The sequence below is a fragment of the Eleginops maclovinus genome, chromosome 19, assembly GCF_036324505.1.
Source record: "Eleginops maclovinus isolate JMC-PN-2008 ecotype Puerto Natales chromosome 19, JC_Emac_rtc_rv5, whole genome shotgun sequence".
In the NCBI taxonomy this organism is placed as follows: domain Eukaryota; kingdom Metazoa; phylum Chordata; class Actinopteri; order Perciformes; family Eleginopidae; genus Eleginops; species Eleginops maclovinus.
In genome coordinates this window covers 17,280,905-17,291,263 of record NC_086367.1, presented here as the reverse complement: position 1 = coordinate 17,291,263, position 10,359 = coordinate 17,280,905, and the positions used below count along the sequence as shown (strand labels likewise).

At 43.7% G+C, this 10,359-nt stretch overlaps 1 protein-coding gene across 3 annotated transcripts; it reads right to left on the bottom strand.

Annotated features, from left to right (window-relative positions):
* Window positions 1–184: 184 nt before the first annotated feature.
* On the bottom strand, window positions 185–9,792 carry LOC134881530 (transcription factor Sp3-like). 3 transcript variants are annotated; one of them, XM_063908933.1, is made up of 9 exons: window positions 9,603–9,792; window positions 9,224–9,321; window positions 8,394–8,624; window positions 7,737–8,312; window positions 6,767–6,967; window positions 6,014–6,218; window positions 5,300–5,489; window positions 4,206–4,402; window positions 185–2,490 (listed from the first exon to the last, which is right to left on the bottom strand). In XM_063908933.1, the coding sequence occupies exons 2-9, from the start codon at window positions 9,290–9,292 to the stop codon at window positions 2,246–2,248; spliced, it is 1,914 nt and encodes a 637-aa protein (XP_063765003.1). In that variant the 5' UTR covers window positions 9,293–9,321; window positions 9,603–9,792; the 3' UTR covers window positions 185–2,245. The 3 variants fall into 3 exon arrangements, with proteins under 3 accessions (XP_063765003.1, XP_063765004.1, XP_063765005.1); XM_063908934.1 differs by having other exon boundaries at window positions 9,224–9,776; XM_063908935.1 differs by lacking the exon at window positions 9,224–9,321 and having other exon boundaries at window positions 9,603–9,773.
* Window positions 9,793–10,359: the final 567 nt, after the last annotated feature.

The following is a 10,359-nucleotide window of genomic DNA, read 5'->3' as shown; positions in this document are numbered from 1 at the left end:
TAGATCTGGTAACTGTAACCCTGTAAGGAAACATTACATTTCTCTAAATGTTTTAAGATGCACCAACGCTGCCCTTGACATATAAATCCTGTTTCTGGAAGGTTTCAGACTTTTATTGTGATCCATTTGAAAAAAGGTTTTACAAAAAGTAACATTCAATTTTTACACCAATTCTTAAAAAAAAAGAAAAAAATCACTTTTAAAATAAGGTTTTGATACAACAAAATTCAGTTAACTAAGCAATGGCTTCTATAAACAATGTGAAAATAAGATAATATACATGTAAATGAATGCTACAAACATGAGGACAAACTGAGGAAAGGATTACATGAATTAAAATAAAATAAAAACAACAAATGGCATGATTGTTTTCCTTTTGACTTGACATCAGGCCAGAATTACCAGCAGAGCAGTTATTGCAACACTTAATCCCACATCATCTGGAGTCCAGCTGGAATGATGACAAACAAACCCCTCAGGGGGGAGGAGGGGGGGGAGTTTGTTGCATCCGTCTCTACGTTTCTTCTTCTCATGGCAATATTTGTGCACGTTTTCCTCCTGCAGCCGCGTGCAGCTGACGATGGCAACAAAGAGCTTTGCAGGAACTCAGAGGTAACCCCTCGACATTATAGGATCACCAACAGGTGGTTTCGATTTAGACGACACGCGAGATCGGCGACACACAAAACTGAAACACATTGAATTTACAAAGAAATTGCAAAAGGAAAATAATAAAAACGTGTTTCGACGAAAACAAGCACAGCGGACGGTGTGCTCGTGAGAACAGATGAGACATTCTGTTCACGCTGACCAGACACAGGAAGAAGTTGCCTTTTTTCAGAGTGGCTTGCATCTATTTCCCAACACCAACTCCAGATCGGTAAACAGTGGCACAGCAGTCCTACTGCCCAAAACCTCCCGCCGTGTGTCAAACAGCACAGCCTGACATCAGTGTCGCCGCCCGGTGGCTGTCGGTGATTGGGCTCAGCTGCTGCGGCTTTATTAAAGAAAAGGTTCCACGTTTTGGGAAGCTAATTTGCCTGCTTGTCAAAAGTTAGAGAAGATTGACACCCCTCACATAACTCACTAGTAAACACCAGCAGCTGGTTGGCTTAGTTAGCCCAAAGACAGGAAACGGGTGGAAACAGCTAGCTGGAATCTGTTAAAAGTGTAACAAAATCCAAATACCAGAGTCTCTACTTTCCACTTGTTCACATATCTTGTGAAAAAGTGAACATACTGAATCTTGTTTGTTTCATTTGTAAAAAAATGTGCAGTGAAAATGTGCTGTGTTACAGGGTTTTCAGAACTACTTATGGCAAGTTCAACTTTTTGGAGACTGCACCGTTAGCCTTGCAAATAATCCAGCCAAACTCAACAAATACTACACATTTATGGCTTTACACTTTGTTTTTTGTAAAGATAAGAACGCACAAGATACACCCTTTTACCTAATTTACTTATATTTTACTGCTTTACGAGAGATGCTGTCAGACAGATTTTGTGCCGCATTTGGACAGCCATGCTAGCCGTTTCCCTGTGTCTGTGTGCTGAGCTGAGCTAACACTTCATATTCACTGTACAATCACGAGTGGTGTCAATCTTCTCAACCAACTCTGCAGAAAAAAAATTCATAAGCGCAAGTTTCCTAAAATGCTGAACCCTTCCTTTAAAAAGAAAAGCGTTCCTCGTGGCGGCAGCAGTGAAACGGACCGCTCGGTTTAGTCAGAACTCTCCAGAGACAAACTTTACAAATCATCCCAGAGGTTCCCTACTTTCTTTCTTCTTTTTCCAAAACTCATCATCATCATCATCATCATGATTTCACAAACAAATTTATCTCCGTTACAGTTACATCATCTGCAAAGCTTTAAAAAACACATGCACCTCCAGCATTTTATACAAGAGTATGATACAAAATAAGGCATTTCATCGTGTTGAATATTCATGTGGCGTGTTGAGTGTTAATGCATGTTTCTGTGTGTGTGTGTGTGTGTGTGTGTGTGTGTGTGTGTGTGTACATAGCGACCACATTTTAATGTTGTTTTTTTTGCGCGCCTATAAAAAGACTGCAAAAAACAAACACAAAGTCATGATAACTCTTACTTAAAATATATATATTTGTCATATATATTTACGTATATATTCATATGTAAAAAACAAACAAAAAAAAGGTAAGAAGGGAAAGAGAAAAGCCCAAGAGGTCCCTGTGATAGGCCAGTTCTCAAAAAGCCACCTCACCCCCTTATTCCATGACCTCACCGGACGCCACGGTGACCAGCTGCAAAGGGATCTCCTGATTGAGGTCGTGGGAGGCGGTCTGCAGGATGAGCGTGGTGCCGTCCGCCGTGATGATGGTGTCGGTGGTGGGTGGAGACGTGGCGGAGGTAACGCCGGGTTTTTTATTCTGGTGAGTCTTTATGTGCTTGGCCAGGTGGTCGCTCCGCATGAACCTCTTGGAGCACTCTGTGCACACAAACTTCTTTTCTCCTGAGAGACAGAGAAACAAAACGTCAGACAGAGAGCGGGGGGAAATGTAACCTTACTTTTGACAGAATACTTGACCACTTAAGCTTTCACAAATAAGGGAAACTGTCGATGAATGATCATGAGTGATGTGGAAATAATGAAACAGCTAGAACAATCGGGTAAATTGAGAATATTACAATCATTTAAAACTACGACAAGAAAACACCATTTTCATAAAACAACTTCTAACGATATTTAAAACCAAACACAATACCAACTTCATATCACCATACTGAATCTCCTTACATTGCTAACCACTCATTTACGGGTTAAAACCGATCATTTAACCCAAAGTAGTAAACTTTAGGCTGGCACCAAAAGATGGCAAATATCCATAGACCCACATGTTATATTACCTTCATGTTATACTGCCCAACTTTACAGCAGAGATAAAGACCGTAAAACTCAAAGTGCCTTTGTTGTTGCTCCTAGCTTTGGGGCTAGCCTGAGTCCCTTTAGTTAAAATCAGCAGTTTAATACAACGTGTGCACTAGGGCTGCCTTTTGACTGAAGATTTTTCTAGTCGACTAATCGTCGTCAATTCAGGCGATTAGTCGACTCATCGTCGTCAATTCAGGCGATTAGTCGACTCATCGTCGTCAATTCAGGCGATTAGTCGACTCATCGTCGTCAATTCAGGCGATTAGTCGACTCATCGTCGTATGTATATGATATATTATGATTTATGAAAAAACTAATCATAGTTTTTTTTCTTCTCCCAAAATGGTTTCAGTTTCAAAGGCTGATAAAGAACCTTATTAGAACAGGATGGTACGTTGTGCTTCACATGAAATATAAATTAAACTGTTCACGTAGAAAGCGCGTGAGTCACAGCGGTCCGTCCGTCAGCGGTACAAACAGCAGAGGCTCCGCTAAGGATTCTTAATGTGTGTGTGAACAAGCAGCGAGGACACACACTGAGCATTGAGTTCTAGTTTCTATAATTCATATCTGAATATAACAACCCAATAAATGCCACACAGGAAATGGATACAGCGACAAATACGCTCGTCGGCAAAAACCCCTCCCCACATTACGCCCTGATCATGAAATTAAAACTTGAAGTGATCGTTTTCTGAGCTCAGAATGATTATATATATTACAGGTTTATATATCTTGATACAAAGCTAGGCTACTGCCTGAGTCACTGCTGCTGTTTTCCTCCGAGTCTGAGAAAGGAACACACGTTGTCGGGGATAATAAAGCTCCGTGTTTTGTTACGATGGCGTGGATACGGAGGCACCTTTTTCCCAGCGGAGTTTGCATGACACCGTTTGGTGCTCGTCCTTTACTCGCAAAGAAGGATCGCACACTTTGGATATCCTGCCCGACAAAATAACTTAAGGACCAGGCACAGCTCTGAATGAAGTCTGAGGGGGTTTCCGGCTGACGCGTCGTAGCACATGCAGCGCGCAGATGGAAAAAAAACAACTTTTGGGACTAGTAGACTAATGAAAAATGAGTCGACGAATGATTAGTCGACTAATCGGGGGCAGCCCTAATGTGCACACAGCTTTATTACTTTAGTTGGGTAAAATCTTATGGTCCAGTGAGGGGTACACTGAGGTCTGGCAGGCCTGTATGGAAGGGCCCTGCATGTTACACATTTACAACTTTTTTAACACGCTTCAAACATAAAACCGTGTTTCGATTTGATTTGAAAAGCATGTCCTCACCTGTGTGTGTCCTCCTGTGTCTCTGCAGCTCGTCGCTCCGGGTGAACCGCTTCCCGCAGAACATCCAGTTGCAGACGAAGGGTCTCTCTCCGCTGTGCCAGCGCAGGTGAGCTCGGAGATGAGACGTCTTGCCGTAAACCTTCCCGCAGCCGACGATGTGGCAGATATGCTGCTTCTTCTTCCCCATTCCCGACCCTCTGTGAAATGCAGGAAGAACGGGAATTGGTTAGAAAACATGAATACTGTGGGGACAAATAATCACTGCATAAGGAATACGCAACAAAACAAAAAGCTGAAAGTTGTGTAAAGCACAAACAAATGTGCTCTGAACGTCACACCACAGAATAACGGGGTTTTCAACATCCTGCCAAGATACAATGGATAGAATATGGCCAACGTGTAACATTAGAAAGGAAAGCTGTGTTCTCCGCTCTGAAACTTCAGTCTTTTTAACAGGCCACAGATGCATACAACAGGATTTGTCCCGGTATTCCAGATGGCCAATACATCACCGGCTTCAGTAAGTAAGTGTCGTAACTCGCGATTGAGTGAGAGAACTACTGATGCTCTGAACTCCAGTGTTAGGGGAGGAGATATGTTAAGAAGGGCTTCAGTGCGACAACAAGCCATGGTGTAAGGCCTGCCAAAAGAAAGAAACAATGCAGGTGTATAATAAAATAACCCTAACCCTACCTCACGGTGCTCACCAAGGATGACCCAAACCATTTGCGTTTCATATTTGCATTTTATAAACAAATATGGATTTACATAGACAGGATTTAAAAGCCAGCTAAAATTCTTTAATAAAGAACATGGAAGCTTTTTGAAAGAGCATTTACAGAGCCTCTGCAATGAGTGTGCGTCGCTGAAAGGCGCCTCTAAATGACTTGTTATGGTTATATCAAAATTGGCTGTCACTGAATAAACCTCCATAAAAGGGTTGTTGTGATTTCATCACTTTGATCATGATGTTTTATACACTTTCAGGGCATCATTTAGTTTCTCCTGACTTAATAGTCTTTTTCTTATGAACAAAGATCAGCTGAACACCTCCTGGTATCTGTGATGTGTGTTTTTTTTTTTTAAAGGCCCACCTTCCCCCAGACTCCTTGCAGTTGGGGCAGGTGCAGGCCACTCTGCGGAGCCTCTTGCCCTCCCCTCCCGCCCCGTCCATGTCCTCCTCCCCCAGCTGAACGCGCAGGTTGTTCAGATCGCTCGGGTTCAGCGTGGAGTCTCCGCTCAGCTGCCACTCCTCAGAGTCCGGCTCCTCCTTTATGTGGATACCTGAACCAAAGGGGAAATGTTAAGATTTAAACCAATGGATACCCTAAGGAATCCTCCGAGACGATTACTGACATTAAAACAATCCCTTGTTGTACGGTGCAGCATGCAAATAAGGCATTATCTAATGTTGTTTTGCTGAATGCCAGGGAAATCTGCAGACATGAATAGACAAAGGGTAGATTAAGGATCTCTCAGTGTGATTTAGGGGGGGACACTACAGGTCAACAGGGTGAAGATTACAAATAGATAAACATGAAAGTTTCCCGGCTTATTACATACATGTGTTATGTATTACAAGTTGTATGCTTTCATATGCAAATCTACAGATGCAAATAGACAAAGTGCAGTTAAAGAAGCACCCATGTGTATTCTGGATGTTCCACTACACTGAAAGAAGACACGTTTAAGCATTGAAAAAGCTTTAACCCTCCACGTTTTGCACGATAAAACCATTTTTTGTGTTGAATACAATAGACACTCAGAGATTTGTGTGAGGATGTTGATCATGTGTGGGTGTGCCGTACCAGATGGACTGTTAGTGTCCTCCCCCTGCGTGTACTGAACTCCACTTTGTGCGATGGAGTTCACTGTGACGGTCTGGAGGTTGGGCAGGCTGACCTGGCCCGACTGGCCCAGAGAGAGGTTGTGGACCGGGGCCAAGGTCAGCTGCTGTGCCTGAGCCTGGCCCTGCGGCAGCTGGAGGCCCTGGAGAGACTGCACGCCCTGAACCTGCAGAGAGAAAGAGGACGCATGTCAGTGAGCCGACATCCCGCACAGTGAAAATACAACTTTAAATACTTTACTTAAAGCCAGCGGAAGTTAATTGTGTTGCTTTATAAATATGAGTTTTGGTATTAATGATATCAATGATAAATACAAATAAATAAATGCTGTTATTTCGTTTAAAATGGACAAATGGTTATTTTGCGTGGGCCTTCATGTATATATATATAGCACATTTTAACAACAAGGAGAGTAAAAGTGCTTTACAAAAAACATTCAAAGCAATAAGACATGATGCAAAAGAAACACATTATGAATGTATATTTAAAATAGTAGTGAAACAAAGTAGAATAAAAGTCCTCTTTAGTTCAGAAATGAATACAGACCCTCTCTCCCATGCTTGCATTGTGAGTTTTATTCACAGTATCTCTCTGAAGTGTCAATCGATAGCAATAATGCGGTTATCATGGATTGTTTTGGCCCTAATTTCAGGTAGAAATCTGACATTGTGACAGTGCTGCTTCAAACACATGTAGAAACTCGTTATAGGTCACCTGAAAGGTCTGCCACTGGATCTGCCCGGTAGCGGTGACGGTCTGGGCCTGGATGAGGAAGGTCCCCGGGTTGACCAGCTGCACGCTCTGCAGAGTCTGTCCTGCTGCGTTCATGTCCTGACCCTGTGACACCTGCGCCTGACCGTCCCCAGACAGATGCAGGATAGGCTGCGACATAGTGGTGGCGTTAGACGATGAGACCTGCATATTCACGAGGATAAATACACAGAGGATGAGAAATCAGTATTAATGTTATGTTTCTGTGTGCTGGTTTCGACAGTACAGTGGATTTTTATCCCAGACGTTTTTAATAAATTGCAAGCCAGAGATTTTGCAACAAGGATTTATCTGGTTTTTGACCCCGTGGGAGGGAAGCGTCAAACACTTGCACAACAGCGCTGCTTTCACAAGCTGCAACTGATCATAGAAGTGCAGTCTGTACAAATAATTATGAAGTAAAAAAACCTGTGTGAAGACAAAAACAACACAAAAAAACATCCGCAGAAGGAGGCAGCTCTATGTAGCCTTACTGAAAAGATTTGGGGACAGTAAATGAAAAATACAGTAAGCTGTACTGTGGCATCAAAGCAGTGATACTCAAATCTGTGATCCACCAAATAAATCAATTTCTACTTAAATGTCCTCGACATAAGGAGTGTTTTTGTTTGAAATGTCTACATTCTGATACCATGACAAACACACAGTGTAATGACACCTTACGCTGATGTTAATTCTCTTTTTCTTCATAAACAAAACCGCCTTTTTCAATAAACACCTTACTATTAAAAAACAACAGGCTCCAAACAGCCACGTCTATTCTTATTTAACTGTTCAAATTGATATAAACTAGGAACCATCTAATCGAGCCTGAATAATAAGGACTGTTAACTTAAATAACCGGTGACCTATCAGACTGGTCATAGGGCCTTCCTGACACACAACCACATGACATCCTGTTTCCCACTCTGACCTGGATTTGCTGCATGTGATTCTGGGAGTTGAAATTCTCTTGGGATGGGTCAGACACGCCTGCAGACACAGCAGTTGCTTGAGTCAGGACCCCGGTGCCGTCGATGGTCTCCGGAAGATGGGAGGTGTTGGAGGAGGAAGTGGAGGTTGGCACGTAGAGTTGGTGGTTGTCGCCGCTCACAGTCACCATCGACTGCTTGCCATCATGACCCTGATTGTCCAGCGCCTGGCCGCCCATAATCAGCTGACCTTCCGCTGTTACCCCAGTTGCAATGGGGACCGACTGCGCTCCGGTAAGCCCTAGAGACTCCAGATCCACACTGTTTATGGGGACGAATGTTATGTTGCCTGGCAGCCCCACTGAGGTGGTGTACGCTGACCCCCCTAGTGAGACGCCTTGGATCGACTGAACCTGCCCAGCCTGCGTCAGGAGGTCTGTTGTTGATGTCGTGGCACAGCTGATCCCAATGCTGCCTTGACCGCCATCTTGGAGGAGCTGGATCTGTCCCGTGCCATCATCCAGTCCCTGTGTGAATCCTGACAGTGTCCCATCTGCATTTTGGATTTGGGGGATTACCTGGAAGATGAAGGGATGGTTAAAAGCATGATCATCGCCTGAACAGCACTGAGCCTTTCTTTTGTTTTTTATGTTTCTTACCTGATACTGGATGCCTGACACTCCATTAGCTGAACCATCATTCCCAGATGCTGTAACATAAATGGGCTGGTTTTGGAGACTCCCAATAGGAAGCACATACTGCCCATTGGACGTGACAATTCCCGAGTTTTGAATGTGAAGGATTCCCTGGTCTTCCTTCCCAGATGAGACCGGAGTTAACACCTCCCACCGGTCTGAACCCGTCAACTGAATGGCTGACATATCTGTCGTCTGGGATTGAAATTAACACTCAAGATTAACAAGGACAGATCACACTTCAACAATAGGACTCATCTCAGCGTTTGATTAGATCACAGGGACAGAGGCTGCCCCGTCTTGAAATCCGTTATGGACTCAGAGATTGTACTGCTACACCAAAATAGAGTAAATCACAAGGATGGGGGATCATGTAGGATTTGTGCTGATGCAAACGATGCAACAGCCATAAGCAACACACAGAGTGAAGATAACAGGCTCAGAAATGGTCGAGAGCAGGGAGTGGGGGATGGGTGGATGTTACAGCACAATTGAACGCTACTGTTTTGATTAAGGACGATATCCCTGCAATATTAAAACACCCAGGCATCCTCAGAGCCAAAAGGTACACCGGCTATCTTCCAGCGAACCCAAGTGACTGACTCCAGTGTCCTACCCACTATGGGCGGGTTTTACAGGGGTAAAGTGGGTGGCCGTTATTGAGGGGAACACAGGAAGTGTACGGCTTTCACCCCATGCCATCAAAATTTTAAAACGTGTGAACTTCATGCTCACAAAAACACAACCAGCTATCGAAAGCGAGCGAGAAAGACGGGCTAGAAAATGTCGGATACCTGTGTTTCCGTCGCGCCGCCAGGCTGCAGAAACTCGCTTTGACTGCTGTCCACGTCCGCGGACGCCATTTCTCCTTGTTTCAGAGGCTGCTCTGGCGCTAGCAGAGAGAGAGGGGGAAACTCAGCAAAACTCTGTAATCTTCAACTCCTGCCTGCCAGAAAACCCCGCAAAGCATCCCCACTCTTCAGTCCAAAAGGAGCTGACTGCGAAATGCAACTTTGCAGCCCAGATTGTGTGGCGATTTCGGCCTAGATTGACTGTTTACTTTGTCAACTCCGTGGCTAGCCAGCTAGCTCGGTTAGCTAACCATATCTAGCTTGTTAGCAGCAGAGCAAAAGATAAAAAGACGCAGCTTGCTTCGCTGTTGCACAAACTCACCGATTAGTTGCACGCTTCGCTGCGCATATGGTTTACGTACCAGGCATAGCGTGAGTGGTAGTAACCGGGAGGATTATCTGATAAACTAAACTCCAAACATGATTATTTTATCAAAGGCGGGCTAGTGTTGATCGGTGAATTCGGGTCGATTTTTTTCTATTTTGATTGACGGTGCGGGAAACACAAAAAGGTGGGACTAACAGGCTTGTCGGTCGAATTTGCATCACATTACAGGACGTCCCGCCCTTCTTCTCTTATGTGATTGGCTGAGCGACAGGTTCGGCCACGGCCAATGGTTAAGAGGGATGTCAATCATTCTTTCGTAGTATGTGTGTTTCCTGTTTTTTGATGAGCGGAGACGAGATGGAATGCAGTTGAAGAATTCCCAACAGAGATCCTGTTTAAAAAGAGACTTTTAGGTCGAAATAAACACTTTATTTGTCTATATAAGCGTTTTACCGAGTTATATTTTTCAAATCGTGGGTGTTGTTTTAATTCAATTCGCGTTCTCTTCGCCAAAAGCACATAGACATGCAATACCGAGCCACGAGAGTTAGTTTTAAAGTTGACTGTAAATCCGGTTGGTCTGCGTTACTAGAACACGAAAGTTCATTGAATAGTTATTCAATATACAGCCTTAACAAAACTTGAAGCGGCTTACTAAAGTCGATTTCGTGTTAAAATGGTCAAATAATTCAACAAAAGCACATTTAAATTCTCTTAACGCTAAATGTGTAATGTCTTTCCTATTGCCGTA